The 17,924-nt window shown below is 36.5% G+C and overlaps 1 protein-coding gene across 1 annotated transcript in view; it reads left to right on the top strand.

Annotated features, from left to right (window-relative positions):
- Nucleotides 1-55: 55 nt before the first annotated feature.
- SPDYA (speedy/RINGO cell cycle regulator family member A) overlaps nt 56-17,924 on the top strand; it is a 47,450-nt gene continuing 29,581 nt past the window's right edge. Inside the window, exons 1-4 of the mRNA XM_070798948.1 lie at nt 56-8,127; nt 12,012-12,264; nt 14,136-14,194; nt 16,226-16,311. Coding sequence (XP_070655049.1) covers nt 12,030-12,264; nt 14,136-14,194; nt 16,226-16,311 — 380 coding nt within the window. The 5' untranslated portion in view covers nt 56-8,127; nt 12,012-12,029. The remainder of the gene's footprint in view (nt 8,128-12,011; nt 12,265-14,135; nt 14,195-16,225; nt 16,312-17,924) is intronic.

Here is a 17,924-nt window from a genome sequence, read left to right as displayed (position 1 = left end):
TATCTTTCCAACTGAAGAGTAAGTTGAACAATTTTTAATAGAATTTTAGCTGTACTCTTAGTAGTCACAGTGTGAAGGGGGTCTAGAAAATAAGCCTTTGGGAGGAAACAGAGCAGTCTTTTATTAATCTTAGTCAAACACATTAATTTGAATCCTCTGTACTGAGTTTTTATAATAATTTAGTCAGGTTAATACTGAATAGTCACTAATTAAGCAATTTAATATTGGTCATTGAATTTGAAGAATGGAAATTATCACATTTTAAAATTATTCAGTCTTCAAACCACTTTTAACAGCTTCTTTTCATATACTGTGTTCATTACAAATATTATTTGCTTGGTAACACTGTTACTTGAAATAAATAAAACTTTGTTTTTTAGGAGAAGAGTATCTAAAATTCTAGTGTCACTAATTTCTATTGTTCTTCCCTGTCACTAATTTATGTCATTTTTCCTCTCTGAATTTTAATAATTTTCTATGTTCAAATTTATCTTTATTCTAAATGTCATGACATTCATAGTCACTGAACACACTAGGTAACTGTGATAATGTGATTGATCACATGGATTATGTTGGTCAGTTTCTATTCTTGAATGGAAAGAATCAACTACAAATATTTGAAGCTTTAGCATTCACTATTTTAATTTTGCCTAGGGACCAGTTTTAATCATGATCAACAAGACTGGTTTATTCAAAATGTTGGGTCAAAATACCTGCAAGCAGAATTTAAAGTTTAAAAAAAGTGACTAATTGGAAGTATAAGAGGTTATAGGCCTTTTAAAGAAATTCATCTGAGGGAAAATCAGGAGCATCATGAGATGTCTCTTAAGATGTCTCTTAAGAATATGTAAATGTATATTATTAATATATTGAGCCCAAGAACTTAAATATATCTCCATTTATAAGTTCAGATACATTCCTTTTTCTCTTTGGCAACTGTAACTTTTGAACCAAAAAAAACCCCAATTTTTTTTTTTCACATTCTAAAAATGTGTTTAGATAAGAAGGAAAATAGGCAAGCTTACTCTACTCTTGTTACCGTGACTTAATCCACCTCTTCTGTTCCTTGTAAATCCATCTATGAATAAAAACTGTGCCTGAAAAGATACTTAACAGCCTCACTGTACCAGTTGCCTGACCTAGAAATACTGTGTCCCTCTTTGCTAATAGAGTTTAGTGTTTTATAACTTCCTTAAACAGCTAAAAAGTGGTTAAAAGGACTGTAAAGTGACAGCATACCTTGCAAAGTGAACAGTAGTTAAGATGTAAGTTGATTCCATGTAAGTACATACTTTAAAGCTTTATTATCTTTATTCTCTTTATAATGTTTCAACAAAAGTGAAATTTAGATGCAATGTAGAAATTTTGATCTCTTGTTGAAGTTTTACCTATACATTTGAATGCCAGAATTTCTAAATAAATCCATTGATCAGAAAATTTTTTTAAGTCAAAACTTACTTTCTTCAGCTACCACCTCTTCTTACATTGGTTGACTTATTAAATCATAACATTCTTTAATTTCTCATTGTTACTTTCTTTACAGGTGGTCAGTGTTGTATTAAACCTTATTTTTACATTGTTGTTTAGTTGCTTAGTCATGTTCAGCTCTCTGTGACCCTAAGGACACTAGTGCTCCAGGCTCTTCTGTCCATGGGATTTTCCAGGCAAGAATACTGGAGTGGGGTGCAATTTCCTTCTCCAGGGCATCTCTGCCCGCACCCCCCCACCCCCCCAACACGCACACACCGGGGATTGAACCCAGGTCTCCTTCATTGCAGTTGGATTCTTTACTGTCTGAGCCACCAGGGAAACATTTATTTTTTATTCTACTTTATTCTTAAGTAGCCATAAATCTTTGCTTTTTTTCTCTTAGGGATCTTTGCCAACTAATGTTACAAAATCTTATTTGTAACACATTATTTGGGGTATCAGTAGTGTGGAAGGTTATAAGTGTGTTGTGCGGTCTGTGTTGTACATATGTAAAACAGTGAGAATAAACTGCCTGAAGCTCATAGACTCAGCATTTCTTTGATACTATGTGCAAAAAGGTGGGAACCTAGATCTATCCCTAGAGGTTTTATTTTAAGCCTGGCCTGAGCTCACCAAGTAAGATATACATTAATTTTTGCAGCTTTCTAAATCTGAGTAATTCAGTGGATGTACAGGCCAAAAAATCTTCCTGAGAGAGCAGTAAGACTACAACTAAACATCTGAAATTATATTATTATACTAATTATTACTAGTTATTAAAATAGTGTCTTTTAGTATACTAATTTATAGTCTTATATAAACACGGAGTTTTGACAAAGTCACAAAGACGTAATATAGAGCAACAATAAAGTAGTCCAGAGAAGTCCTTAATACATGTAACAAGTTTAATTGGAATAACTTGTTATATGTAACAATAATAAATAATAATCTTAAATATTTCTTCGGAGGGGGAAGGGCAGAGGAAACAAAACTGGGGTGGTGTTGATATAAGGTAACCTTATATCAGGCTACCCTCCAATATGTAATTCTCAAACTGATACTGGCACCGTTTGAAAATGCATTCACTCACCAACAGGTTATTAACAAACTGACACCTATCCTACCATTCTTGTGCAAACATGAGCTCTGTCTCTATAGCTTTCAATATAATAAGGATTCCTGAAAAGGCAGGTGTGAGGGGTGGAGTCACCTTAATCATATTCTGGTAGAACTCAGGAAACTACTCAATACCTCAGAAAAACTTAATGTGAGGCCTAGGGCCCCATTCTTAGCACATGTATCTGTTACGCAGTATATGCCTTAAGTTTTAGAAACAAATCCCCATCTTCCAGGATAATTGCCCTCAGGTTTTGTAGCCCATCTTAGTTGGGGCTTGGTCATGCCACTGAAAATCAAATTATCTGCTGTACAGATCCATTAGTATGTTGGGCACTCCTACAAAAAGTTCTTTTTGGTCCTTAGAAGCCTTTGGGTCTAGATCAGTCTCATTGTATGTGACTAGAATGTAAACGCATACGGACCAGAGATTTTTGTCTCTTGTTCGCTGATGTGTTTACAGCTCCTTGTGTAGTGCCTGGCACATAGTACGGATGCAGATGTTGGCTTAATGAATGACAATTGAGTTTCAAAAATTACTCTTACTGGTTCTGTTTTGACACTGATCTTTTGGAGAAATTAGTCAAAAATAGTTCCAGTTTTTATCCTCATCTAAATGCCTTTTCTGTCTTACAAGAATGCTGGAATAGTCTCAGGAGAAAATTGATTTGGGTCTGTATGGCAAAAATAGTTTGTTGTCAGAACTATAATCCTTATTTGGTAAAACGTTGGTAAATAATGAGAAGTCAGTGTTCAGTTGGTTGAAGGAACATTTCTCAGCTAGTTGCTGACAGGCACATTGGGGAGATTGTCTCTTATTCAGTATCAAACTTTCCAATATCCTTATGGTTACTTTCTTGGCTCCCCTTTGCTGCATTTTATTTAGGTTTTATTTTATTGACCTTAAAATCATCTTTGTTGTGAGCCACTTCAAACATTTTTAGGAAAGTGATGTAGTTTTGTGTGACACTTTGTCTTTCAAAAGTCAACCTAGTAAATGAACACTTAAAACTGAACACTTAAAACCAGGAATCAAAACTTGAAAGTGGACAGTCTGTTGCCTCAATTTAACAAATAAGGATTATGTCATAAGTAGAAGCTAGAATGAGGAGAAATAAAAATAGATATTTTCATTACTGAACAGAAAAGTGAAGTACAGTGGATAAAACTGGAGAGAGGTTTTATCTTTTTGATTACTGCTCAATGCTAATACTTCTGAAGAGTTTTTAACCTCTACCATATAAAAGAGCAATTAGCCATACTTGGTCATAGAACAAAATTCCAGGAAGTGAATTTTGCCCAGCTTGTATCAGTGGCTGGCCCTTAAGATTAATCTTTGTCACACAAAGTCTGAAAACTTGATGTTGGTAAGATGTTGACAAGTGGAAACTCTTACATAAAATTAGTACATACAGCTCATTGGCAAATGAATTTAGTTAGCATTGATAATCTTGCTTAGTTGAAAATGTGCATACACCAAAAGCCCAACAGTTTCACTTTAAAGCATTTATAGGAAAACTCCATGTGTCCCCCATGGGGCATACATACATAAACAGAAGTAGTATTCAAAATATTTGACTTTAATACATGTGCACTGATCAGTCAACCAACTAATCAGAGCCTGTGCAAGCTATAAATAACTTAAGTGGCCTTACAGAGACAGCACAACAGATAACCAGGTCTGTGTATGGGAATACTCAGAGCAGTCATAGCAAAAAATAACCCAAATGACTTGACAGAGGCATTGATTATGGTATATTTATAGAACAATCTTATACAGAATGAAAATGATTCACTGTCATGCATTAGCATGTCTAAGTCTTAAAAGTATGGAGAATAAAGAGAATGTTTTCAAACAAGATTTATGTTTGGGAATATGGTAAATCTAAAAAAAATGGAATGGGGGAGTTCCCTGGCAGTCCAGTGGTTAGGCTTTCAGAGCCCCTGGGAGGAGGAGGCGTATGGAGTGGGAAAAACAGAAGTCACCTTTTCTAGGAAATAAGGGAAGGGAGGAGGAGTATACAGAATCTCAACAGTATTATGTTCTGTTCCTTGAGTCTTAGGTTTCATGCTTTTTTGGTGGGTAGTGGTTTCTTGACTGTTTATTTTATGCTTAGCTTGCATATATATTACTAATATTTTTGTACATATCAAATATTTCATTTTTAAAATTTATATGCAATCCCATTTATGTAAAAGATGCCTGGAGTTTGATTTAAAATGGGAGACATCCACCTCTACCTTTCACTTAAACACTGTGGAGCCGCTGTAAAACCTTAACTGGCCTGATGTCAATTTTGTTGTGTCTCAGGGAAAAGGCCCAAGGAAAGGGAGTGAGATGAGTGAATGGCTGGTTAGTGGAGCAATCAAAACATTTATAGATGGGCTTTTATGGGCTCCCTTTGTGGCACCTCAAAATAGTAACATCAAAGATCACTGATCATGGGTCACCATAACAATAATAATGAAAATGTTTGAAGTATTGCAAGAACTACCAAAATGTGACAGAGACATAATGTGAGAAAATGCTGCTGTTAAAGCCACGCTAACAGACTTGCACAGGTCTGTTAGGGTTGTCACAAACCTTCAATCTGTAAAAAAGAAAATATAGTATCTGCAAAGCAGCATGCCTGTAGTAGACATTCAGTATTCAGTAAACATACTGTACCCAAGGCTGGAAACTAGTAATCACAGAAAACCGTGATATCTTGGGGAAAAGGGAACCACCGGAGAAAGCGGGATGAGGCTTCAAGCAGTGTTTTTTCAAGAGACTCAGTATTTAAGGTTTTCACAGTTTGTTTCTTGGTTCATTCAAGAAAATATCCAACATGCTTAAAAAGAAAAATGAATTCCCAGATTGTATCCTCTTACATGTAGGTGGTTTTTGCCATCCTCTAAAAGGGTGAGAGCCCAAGAAAGAAGGGAACTAAATCGTTCTTCAGAGTTGCTGACTGAGGAAGTACTCAGTTTTGCTAGGAAGTACCATAAATAGGGGGCTTCCCAGGCTGCTCAGTGGTAAAGAATCTGCCTGCAGGAGATTCGGTTTCGATCCCTGGGTTCAGAAGATCCCCTGGAGTAGCAAATGGCAACCCACTCCAGTATTCTTGCATGGAGAGTACCATGGATAGAAGAGCCTGGTGGGCTGCAGTCCATGGGGTCACAAAAACTTGGACAGGACTGAGCTTGCATATACCACAAATAGGCAAGGCCAAATTTCTTTTTAAGTGTACATGAAATTAGAAGCAGTGGCTGACTTTATTTTTGGGGGCTCCAAAATCACTGCAGATGGTGGCTGCAGCCATGAAATTAAAAGATGCTTACTCCTTGAAAGGAAAGTTATGACCAACCTAGACAGCATATTTAAAAGCAGAGATCAGTCCTGGGTGTTCATTGGAAGGACTGATGCTGAAGCTGAAACTCCAGTACTTTGGCCACCTGATTCAAAGAGTCGACTCACTGGAACAGACCCTGATGCTGGGAGAGATTGAAGAAGAAGAGCGTGACAGAGGATGAGATGGATGGCATCCCCGACTCAATGGACATGAACTTGGGCAAATTCTGGGAGACAGGGACAGGGAAGCCTGGCGTGCTGCAGTCCATGGGGTTGCAATGAGTCAAGACACGACTTCTCGACTGAATAACAGCAACAATGGTGGTAGCTGAAAAAAGGTTCCTGTAGAAGTTAGAACAATAGATTTAACAGGATAGAAGAACATTACCCCTTCTCACAGTGAGCCACAGTATTCACACATTTTTCAGTTTAAGTTGCCTTTTCCTCTGTTTCTGTAATTATTTAACGTAGCAGCAATTTATAATTACTGCTGCAAAGTTCCTCTCTGATTCTTCGTCCTCCCACTACTGATGTCTCCATTTTTCGCGTACCTGCCAGTGTATAGGTTTGGTGTGGGGCAGAATTCCCGGCCCAGTGGTGCCTCTCTGTCTCGCTGGAGGGGAGATAAATGGCTCTAATCCAAGCCTGACTTTGAAATGTTCTCAGGGGAAAGGGGTTGTATTAGAAGGCACGAAGAGGCCTGGTAGGGTCCCGCCTTTTTACCAGGCCCTTTTCGGGAGGGGAAGCAAGTTCAGTTCAGTCTCAGTCGTGTCTGACTCTGCGACCCCATGAATTGCAGCACGCCAGCCCTCCCTGTCCATCACCAACTCCAGGAGTTCACTCAAACTCACGTTCATCGAGTCCGTGATGCCATCCAGCCATCTCATTCTCTGTCGTCCCCTTCCCCACCCCCACCCCCTGCCCCCAATCCCTCCCAGCATCAGAGTCTTTTCCAATGAGTCAACTCTTCGCATGAGGTGGCCACAGTATTGGAGTTTCAGCTTTAGCATCAGTCCTTCCAGTGAACACCCAGGACTGGTCTCCTTTAGGATGGACTGGTTGGATCTCCTTGCTGGCCAAGGGACTCTGAAGAGTCTTCTCCAACACCACAATTCAAAAGCATCAATTCTTCAGCGCTCAGCTTTCTTCACAGTCCAACTCACATCCATACATGACCACTGGAAAAACCATAGCCTTGACTAGACGGACCTTTGTTGGCAAAGCAATGTCTCTGCTTTCAATATGCTATTTAGGTTGGTCATAACTTTCCTTCCAAGGAGTAAGCATCTTAATTTCATGGCTGCAATCACCATCTGCAGTGATTTTGGAGCCCCCCCCCCCCCCCCAAAATAAAGTCTGACACTGTTTCCACTGTTTCCCCATCTATTTGCCATGAAGTGATGGGACCAGATGCCATGATCTTCGTTTTCTGAATGTTGAGCTTTAAGCCAACTTTTTCACTCTCCACTTCCACTTATCATCAAGAGGCTTTTTAGTTCCTCTTCACTTTCTGCCATAAGGGTGGTGTCATCTGCATATCTGAGGTTATTGATATTTCTCCCAGCAATCTTGATTCCAGCTTGTGCTTCTTCCAGCCCAGCGTTTCTCATGATATACTCTGCATATAAGTTAAATAAGCAGGGTGACAATATACAGCCTTCACGTACTCCTTTTCCTATTTGGAACCAGTCTGTTATTCCATGTCCAGTTTTAACTGTTGCTTCCTGACCTGCATACAGGTTTCTCAAAAGGCAGGTCAGGTGGTCTGGTATTCCCATCTCTCTCAGAATTTTCCACAGTTTATTGTGATCCACACAGTCAAAGGCTTTGGCATAGTCAATAAAGCAGAAGTAGATGTTTTTCTGGAACTCTCTTGCTTTTTCCATGATTCAGCGGATGTTGGCAATTTGATCTCTGGTTCCTCTGCCTTTTCTAAAACCAGCTTGAACATCTGGAAGTTCACGGTCAAGCAAGGAAAAGTAACGGTAAAAGGTCGGCAGGCGTCGCGCGCAGCCTCGGGCTAGCCCCGCCTCAAGGGGCGGGCTCCGGGCGCTGATTGGCCTGCCTTGGCCTCGCTCGGGTTGGCGGGAGGTCTCGGGGCCCGCGGTGCGGCGGTGGAGCGAACTGCGAGTAACCGTCTGGAGCGTTCGGCGTCTGTGAAAGGCTGGCCGTCGGTCCGGCCCTCGCTCACCAGCCTCAGGTTTCTGCAGGTACCCTCCGCTCGCTCTCCGGCTTCGGGCCTCACCGGCGACTGTACAGTTTTGGTTGTGTCTGGTCCCTCCGTCCCCTCTTGCCTCCAACCGCGCCAGCCTAAATGTGTGAGGCTATGGCGGCGGCGGCGTCTCGACCCCTTCTTCAAACTTCAGCCCTTGAGTTTCCTCAGGTGCCGGTGGGGAGGCGGAGGCGTAGCGCTAGGACTGCGCAGAGCCGGGAGGAGCGGGATGGAGGACGACGGTGCAGTAGAGAGAGGAGGCAGGGCGCTCCCCTCGGCTGTGTTTGTTGGGGTTTGCCGCACTTTGCTCACCAGCTCAGCTGGTTGTGCTCACTAGTCGGCGGGGGAGAGGACAAAGGAGACGCGTCCCCAAGGGCTCAACGTGCCCTCTCAGCGCGCGCTCCCCCCTTCGGAAAGGAAGGCCTTTAGGAAAGAGCTCGCGCCTCCCCGCAGCCCGCCCTGCTTTATACAGCTGAGCGCGGGATAGCAGTGTTTTTAATTCATTCTGCCTCTTGTGTCCCATTAAACGCATCTTTTTTTTCCAGGAGCATCTGCACCAGAATCCTGAGACCTGAGTTGCTGTATCTCAGGGCTATGCCCTTAGCCCATTTATCAAAATTTACAAATGTCCTTTCCTAACATTTCCAGTAAGACTGTAGGCCAGCTAGCTTCAGTTAAAAAAAAAAAAAAAAAACCACTTTAGAAGTAATTGAGAGCCTGTCTCTTTACAAACTTTATTCTTTATCGTAAGCACATTAAAATGTACCTATGGTGCCTGTTACCAATAAAATTTTAACATTTAAATTACGTTTATTAGTTGAGGTGAAATTTGGTTATCTGTCATATTGGGACTCTTTCCTTCAAAGACCTCTTCCTGTAAAAACGATACAGTAATAGTGCTGCCATAGGTTGAGTTTTTGCCAAACATTGAGCACTGTGCATTATGTATTATAACAATACCTGATAATAGGTAACTTTAAATGAATACTTACTATGTACCAGCTTCTAAAAAAAAAATAAGTGCTTTTATTATCTCAGTATCACAAGTGAGAAAAGGGAGACTCCCAGAAGTTAAATAACCTAAGATCATATCACTGGTGAGAATCAGGTTTTAATCCAGGTCTTTTGTCCAGTATTTTAACATTTATTCTCAGCCAGTTCTGTCCCTTTGACTTCAGTCATACTTTAAAATTCTGTCTTATATATAGTATGGAGATTCCTTTAAAAATTAGGAATAAACCACCATATGACCCAGCAATCCCTTTCCTAGACATATACCCTGAGGAAACCAAAATTGAAAAAGACACATGTACCCCAGTGTTCATTTACAATAGTTAGAACATGGAAGCAACCTAAATGTCCATTGACAGATGAATGGATAAAGAAGTTGTGGTACATATACATAAGGGAATATTACTCAGCCATAAAAAGGACTACATTTGAGTCAGTTCTAATGAGGTGGATGAACCTAGACCTTATTATAAAGAATGAAGTAAGTCAGAAAGAGAAAGATAAATATCGTATACTAATGCACATATGGAATCTAGAAAGTGGTACCAAAGAATTTATTTGCAGGGCAGCCATGGAGAAGCAGACATAGAGAACAAACTTACGGACACAGGGAGAGGAGAGGAGAGGAGAGGAGAGGGTGAGATGTATAGAGACAGTAACATGAAAACTTACATTATCATATGTAAAATAGCCAAAGGGAATTTGCTGTATGTCTCAGGAAACTCAAACAGGGCCTCTGTATCAACCTAGAGGGGTGAGAGGGATGGGATGGGGAGGGAGATGGGAGAGAGGTTCAAGAGGGAGGGGATATATGTATACCTATGGCTGATTCATATTGAGGTTTGACAGAAAACAAAAATCTGTAATTATCCTTCAATTAATAAATTTTTTAAAAGAATTATTAAAAAATTAGCCTCTGTCTTAAAAAAAATTCTCATTTGACTATTGCCATTCTCTTAGTATGTCTAAATGAAGAGCAAAAATTGAAGTTACCTAAGGTTGGAATTTGAACAAAAATTTATCGTTAATACCTTCTCTCCTTAAGCTCCTTCTCCATAACTCTTTTGCCAGTGTTTGCTTATTAATCTCAATGAATCTCTACTGGGGAATTTCCTTCTGTTTCTCTTTTCTCAATTTTTATATGAAGCAGAATAATGTAAAGTGTGGTCATTATTTTTTTTTATAGAAAATTTGCATTCTGTCATCATATATCCCAGGTTGTTTTAATAAAGCAACACTATCTTACGTTGCTTAACATTAAGTAAAAGTGATATTCTGGGAGAAGTGCTACAGTTATTCTGTTTTCTGGCACATCTGTCCCTCACTCCCTAAGCCTAGCCCTCACACCCCAATGTGAGAAGCATGACTAGTTTTTTCCATCTAGATTGTAAGGCTGCTCTTTCTTTGAGGGGAAAAAAAAAGATACAGATGAGGATCTAGGAAGAAAGAGGAGTGGAGAGGAGGGAAGCAAAGTAGAGGAGAAGGAATTATATATAAAAGTAATTGAATATAACTTACTCTGCCTGGTTCTTCATAATCTAGCCCTGTGCTGTCTAATATGGGTAGCTACTAGGCATATGTGCTTATTAAACAGTTGAAATGTGGCAGGTGCAACTGAAGAATTTTTACTTTACAATTAAATATTGAAGGAATATAAAATATTTTTCCCTTACCTCCTAGATCATTGTTTTGGCAAGACTACATTTCACTAACTGTTGCAAATTTTAGCATTCAAAATTGAGATATAAGTATAATACAAACCAGATTTCAAAGACTTAGTATAAAAGAAGAATGTAAAATGTATTCTTAGTTTTTATATTGATTACATGCCAAAATTATATTTTGGATATATTCAGTTACATAAAGTATATTTGTAAAATTAAATGACTTGCTTATTTGTGCTTTTTAAATGTGGCTTTAGAAATACAAAGTTATGTATGTGGCTTACTTTATATTGGACAATTCTGATCTAGACTCAGTATATCCAATTTTATTTTCCATTCCTTCCTTCAGCAGGGAAGTTTCTGAGGGTCAGGAAGGAGAATCTGTACCTAACTCACTGAACATTGAGGGAGGCACGACTGTCTGGGTCACTGTTAGTTATGGATTCAGAGATTCTCATTAGGGTCTTAAAGTAGTTTGCTGCTTTTGCTATTGATAACTGCATTTCCTAGTACCCTATAAATACTTTGATCATAAAAGTAATACTAGTAATTATGTGAACTAATTACCATCAAATGTAGTAGTGATTATGCATATCATTAAATACTGATGGATTAACTTTCAATTTTTATTAGACTAAAGCAGTTTACATTCATATACACTGGTAATCAGCCACTCAAATAGCATAGTCATACACTCACAACTTTAGAAATTAAAGTGATCAATTTATGAGAATCCCTCAATGCATGCATTTGTTTGCTAGAATTGTTTTTAACATTTCAAAAATATCAATAAACACTTGTTGAATCAGTGAGTTTTATAACATATCCAGGAATTAACCAGTTAGAAAATGTTTGTGTGTATGTGAATTGCTTTTTAACATAATAATGATATTGATAATAAATTAGTTCTCAAAGCAGTTTGCCTTATTCTATAAAAAATTTGAGATGACAGTAAACATATAAAATTATGTCAGTACAAGCAGAATAAAAATTATCAGGAAAAAAGAATACCACAAATAGATTATAAACTCAGTACAGTTTCTATAATTAACTTTAAAATTTGGTTTTTAGTTCCCTAGTAGTCAAAGCAAAATAGTATGCAGTATTTTATTATTTGGGAATAGAGGCATACTAGACCCAAAGGAAACATAGCTTTTCTTGAAGTGAACAAGAGTGTGATAAATAACTTTGTGTTTTATTTTTACAGGAATCGTGGGAAACCAAAATGAGACATAATCAGCTGTGTTGTGAGACACCACCTACTGTCACTGTACATGTAAAATCGGGGTCAAATAGATTGCATCAGCCTAAAAAACCCATTACCCTGAAGCGTCCTATTTTTAAAGATAGTTGGCCAGCATCTGAAAAAAATGCACATAATAGCAACAAGTCTAAACGCCCCAAAGGACCCTGTCTAGTTATACAGCGTCAGGAAATGACTGCTTTCTTTAAATTATTTGGTAGGTTTAAAATATTGTAATAGAGGTAATTATAAAGTACTTAAAAATGAGAGAATGTAAGTTCTGTTTTATCATTTTCATGATAATCAAAAAGGATGCTGTTATTTTCTGTGTCAGATTTTCCATCTCCAACCAAATTTGTTTTTGCCTTAGTCTGTTGTGTTTTTTTTTCCCCCCACTGCTAGATTTTTGTTTGTTTTTGTTACTTTTAGAGTAGAAATTCTGACTCATCTAGCTTCTAGTCTACTTAATTCAAGTGTCAAATATAAATTCTGGGCAATTCAAGGTCATAGCATGAGTTTTGTTTGACCTAAAGTAAATACACAGAAAGTCTCAGGTGAGCTAACTGACTCGTGTCACTGAGCTGGAGGGGTTTCCCAGGACTCAGTGCTAAAACTGAGCAAACTGGCAAGGTTAGTCAACCTAGAGAAGTTTCAGTATAATCTCTGGGGAATATTATTAAAAATTAACTGTTTTATCATAATGTTCATATAATAAAATTGAATTTTGTTCAGATCTTGAAACAGTGCTGCTTTGCTGATAATCTTAAAAATAACCAAAAAGAAACTTTGTAGTATTTCTCCTGGCCCAAGAAAGAGGACCTTTTTTTTTTTTTTGAGGTAAGGTAGTAAGGTAGACAGAATAAAAGGTTGGATAGATAGATTCTGGTACTTATCTGTGGGACTGAATCAAGTAGCTATCACAGACTGGTAGATTGAGGTAACAACCTTCCTTGCTTATAGAGGAAAAGAGATGCATAAAAGAAGAGAGAGTTAGGGACAAGAGTATTTGCCCTTCTGAGAGGACAGAAGTCTTTAAAAAATGGGGGATGGGGGTTCCCTCTCTATTAAGAGTAGAGCAAAATTATTACCCAGAAACTTTTTTGTTATTCATAACTGAATGTGGGAAATAAGGGAAAATACATGGCTCTACCATTTTAGGTAATTTAAGAAATAGAAATGGAATTAACAAGGCAGAGATTAATTATTCTCAGAAAGTCGATACATATTGGAACTTTCCATTTATTTGACTACACTGATAATATTCCTAGGATGTAATAAAAAGTTATACTTAGTTATTTAACTAAAAATGAAGGGAGAAATGGAAAAAAGTGGATTTTTTTCCAAATTATTTTCTGACAGCTACACATATATTTTGGTATTATGTATTTGAGTCTTTGTTTGAAGTGAGTGTTTTTTACCTATTTTTTGGATGTTATTCTTTTTAACAGTACTTTTTTCTGTTGATCTTTTTGTCATAACACTGTCTTTCCAAAATTAAATGTTATAAATAACTAATGAATTTTAAATCTTCCTTACATAGACATTTTCATGTGTATTTGGATAATAGATAATTGGACAGAGATGAGGATAGAAAAAGAACCCAAAACTAAAAATACCCTATACCTAAAAGGAGAAAGTGGTTAAAAAAAAAAAAAAAGATATTTAGAAAACAGAGTATTCATTGAGTCATTATTTCTTAATGACTGAGTTATTTTTTATCAGATTCCATTTCCACCTGTTAAAGATTTGTTTTGGAAATTAACAAAGAGCCCATCTAGAGCTACCCAAAACATTCCTAAAAGAGCTACTGGAATATTTAGTAAATCAAACACTTCTGGCATTCCCCCTCTAGTCTGGGCTATATATTAAAGCAAATCAGGTAGGAAGAAGCCAAAAAATAAAGTGGTAGTTTTCTGTACAGTGCTTGCAGTGGTAAACACACTAAAGAACCAAAAACTATACTTTGTACAATACCAGTCCAGCCATTTTGTGTGATTTATAAGCATTGTTTATAATCTCATGTAAAAATTAATTCTTCAAAAGGAAACCTGTTTTCAAAAGACAAGTCATAGCCTTCTTTTGTTGTAGATGACGATTTAATTCAGGATTTCTTGTGGATGGACTGCTGCTGTAAAATTGCAGACAAGGTAAATTTGATAACAGTATAATCATTAACTAGCATTTTTATGTTAATGGACTGTCTAATGAACCTTATAATGATTTTCTATCTTATTAATTAAGGTTAAGAAAAGAACTAACTTAACGTTGCTCCTTCAAAATGGAATCCTTATACGTTAGTATACAACATACATTTATTCCATCTATACTCAAGGAATTGTAAAGTATTATTGATTTAGGTTCATATGATCTTAAACCCATATTTGTTTGATTTAAAACAAGAATCAATATAGACGTAATATGTTTTTTGTTTGGTTGGTTGGGTGCTTTTGGTTTGGTTTTGCTTTTGATTCTTTTTTAATTGAAGTTCAGTTGATGTACAGTACAGGTGTACAATATGATTCACAATTTTTTTAAGTTATACTCCATTTATAGTTATAAAATATTTGCTGTATTAGGCTTAATATGTTTTGATCAGAATTGTTACCTTCTATAAGGTAATAACATCTGATAAAAGTGGTTGATTATACATTTTAATATTTTGTAGATAATTTAAATGAAACAAATCCCAATAATCTTGTAGAGTAAAATTAGTTTATCTTATTCTTTGTATAGGAATCAGTGTTTCATAAAAGAACATCATGATGCTGATTTATACAGTAGGGATTGTGATGTCTCTGTACTCTTTAGGTTTAGCCAAACAGTTAGAATTTCAGCTTTATAAATGTCATCTTAGACCAGTTAGTCATATCAGAAAATGCGACATGACTTCATATCACATTTAAGATAATGTGCCAACCAACAGAAAAGGGAATTAACAGACTACCTCATGATTAAATACCCATTAACTTAATATTGATGTAAACTCTCTTATTTTAAGCTTAAGATAACAAAAATAAAATTGGAGGTTTTCTTTTAAAGTTTGAAATTTTAATTTTATAAAATTTCAAACATGCGGTAGTACATTTAAAATTATAATAGAGATAATAGAACAAAGACCGTCTGTGTACCTAAGCTAAAACAGTGATTAACTCATTGCCATTCTTGTTTCTTCTCATTTCTGTCCCCAAAACTGGATTATTTTGAAGCAAACCCCAGACAGCCTAACATTTTATCCATAAATATTTAAAGATGTACTTCTAAAAAGTGAGATCTTTCTAAACATAATCAGTGTCACTAATACCTTTAAAAATTAACAGTAATGCCTTAATATCAAATATCCAGTTCATGTGGACTTCTAAAGTTTAAATTTTAGTTTTAAGTGCCTTATCGGTAATTAAAGTTGTTGGACAGCAGGGGGCAGTGCCTCTAAAGTAACTAACCAGGAATAGTGTATCTTAACAAACTAGTATCGAGTCCTCTACTGAAAGTTACCTTGAAGAACTTGGAATCACCTTTGTGGTCAAACCTGCGAAGGTAGGATGAATTAGCTATTTTATGAAAGGGAGTCTAATATATTTGTATTGTAACTTGTTTTTAACTTGAACAGGCAGAACCTGGCATGGGTCCTAATAACAGGCTAGACATGTCTTCCTAGTAATACATTTAAAACACTTTTCCCAGTGAAAATAGAGCCATGTGATTCTAATTTTTGGTTAGAAGTTATTTTTTAAATTATTTTGAGTATGGATGTCTACAACTAACTCAAAGAGTTGAGGCAGGGAAAATTGTATATACACACACATCAAGCCAGTGTGGCAACAGAGTAACAGTTGATGAATCTTGGTAAAGGATGTATGGTTATTCACTTGATTATTATTTCAGCTTCTTTATATGTTTGAATAATAGAAAAAAAAAAATGCGTTTGGGGTTCAAAAGATATTGGCAAGAATAAAATTTAGGAGTTGATTCCAATTATGACTTAGTCATAAGTGATCCAGAACTATTTCTCACTGTTCATATGGATTAAAGGAAGCCAAAAAATAAGGACTCAAATAGGTATTTCTATAATAAGGATAAATAATGCTTTATTGTTTTAGCATAGAAAGACAGCTAGTTTAAAGCAGTTTTACTTATGAAAGCAAAACATTAATTTTAACTTTTAACTTTTTTCTCTATAGTATCTTTTGGCTATGACCTTTGTTTATTTCAAGAGAGCTAAATTTACTGTAAATGAGCATACCAGGATAAATTTCTTTATTGCTCTGTAAGTATGCTTTCTACTAAGTGGTAGTTTTTATGGTAGTTATTTATAAGTCGTGTCTGATTCTTTGTGACCCCATGGTCTATACAGTCCATGGAATTCTCCAGACCAGAATACTGGAGTGAGTAGCCTTTCCCTTCTCCAAGGTATATTCCCAACCCGGGGGTGGAACCCAGGTCTCCTGCATTGTGGGCTGTTTCCTTATCAGCTGAGCCACCAAGGAAGCCCAAGAATACTGGAGTGGGTAACCTTTCCCTTCTCCGGAGGATCTTCCTGACCCAGGAATTGAACCAGGGTCTCCTGCATTGCAGGCAGATTCTTTACCAACTGAGTTATCAGGGAAGCGCAATATATACAATACCTTATTTAAAATAGAGGCTGTTTAAACCCTGGTATATATCTTTGAATAGGCCTTCCTGTTTAAAAGCTGTATGTTTTTTTTTACTTTAATAGGATTTTCTTATGTTCTTTTCATTGATCTTATGCCTAAGATTTATTTTTTAATATTCCACTTGAGTTTGTATTGTACTTTTCACATTGTCATACTTTATATAGTGTTCCATATAAATTATCCCCAAAATTTCTTCTTTTGGACTTAGAGACTTGTCAAAAGCCAGAATATCCTCTTTGAAATTTAATATTTAGTAAAAATCATTATAACTATTGCCCTTTTAAGTTGAACAGTTTGTGGAAAATACTCTAGACAATCTCAGTATCAAAAGCCCAGTACCTGGATACAATGCTACAGTTTGAAATATATGAATATAATTTTAAGTACCTAACTAAGGAGCTACATATAAACATATTGAAGTTAAATATCACAGCAACTATTAGCAATGAAGAATTTAAAGTCTGCTTAATTCAGAATGCAATTCAAGAAATAGGACTAGAAGAAATTGATCTTTGCATGTTTTCAGGAGATACATTTCCCCATGCATAGGAAAAAGTGAACTCAGTATAAAATTTGATGATGATTGCTAAATTGGAGGAACATAATAGTATTTGCTAATTTAAGTATCATGTGCGAGACACCAGAAAAATGTTTTCTATAAACTCATTTAATTTTCCTATGAGATATATTTTTAAATTATCTACATTTTACAGATAGGAAAAATAAAACTTAGGAAGATTAAGTGCTTTCCAAGATCACAAAAGTTAGTAAGCAGTGGAACTGGGACACAGATTTAGGTATGATTTGCCAGTGGCCACATCCAGCCATTTGACACTAAGCTGTATTGTTGTTAATGTGTCTTTTAGTATTATATCTGTATATTGATGCAATATCTATTTTGTAGTTTTTTTCTCACCTGAAAATTGAAAACAAGCCAAAATAAACTTTATTTAAATGTTACCACATGCCCAAAATTGGATTTGACCAGCTTTGTAAAATTATTACCAGCAGAGCACTTTGTTAGCTTACACTGTGTAGTAGCATGTCAGGTTTTATTGCATGTTGTATTATAAGCTTCATATTAAAAGTAACATGAATCATAATTTCCATTTTTATATCTAATTGTACTTTTGATATAACCCCACTTAATGTGAAGTAAAGTGATAGTCGCTCAGTTGTGTCCGACTCTTTGCAGTCCCATGGACTGTAGCCCACCAGGCTTCTC

Source organism: Bos indicus, chromosome 11 (genome assembly GCF_029378745.1).
Source record: "Bos indicus isolate NIAB-ARS_2022 breed Sahiwal x Tharparkar chromosome 11, NIAB-ARS_B.indTharparkar_mat_pri_1.0, whole genome shotgun sequence".
NCBI classification, from domain to species: Eukaryota; Metazoa; Chordata; class Mammalia; order Artiodactyla; family Bovidae; genus Bos; species Bos indicus.
This window is presented reverse-complemented; position numbering and strand designations above follow the sequence as displayed.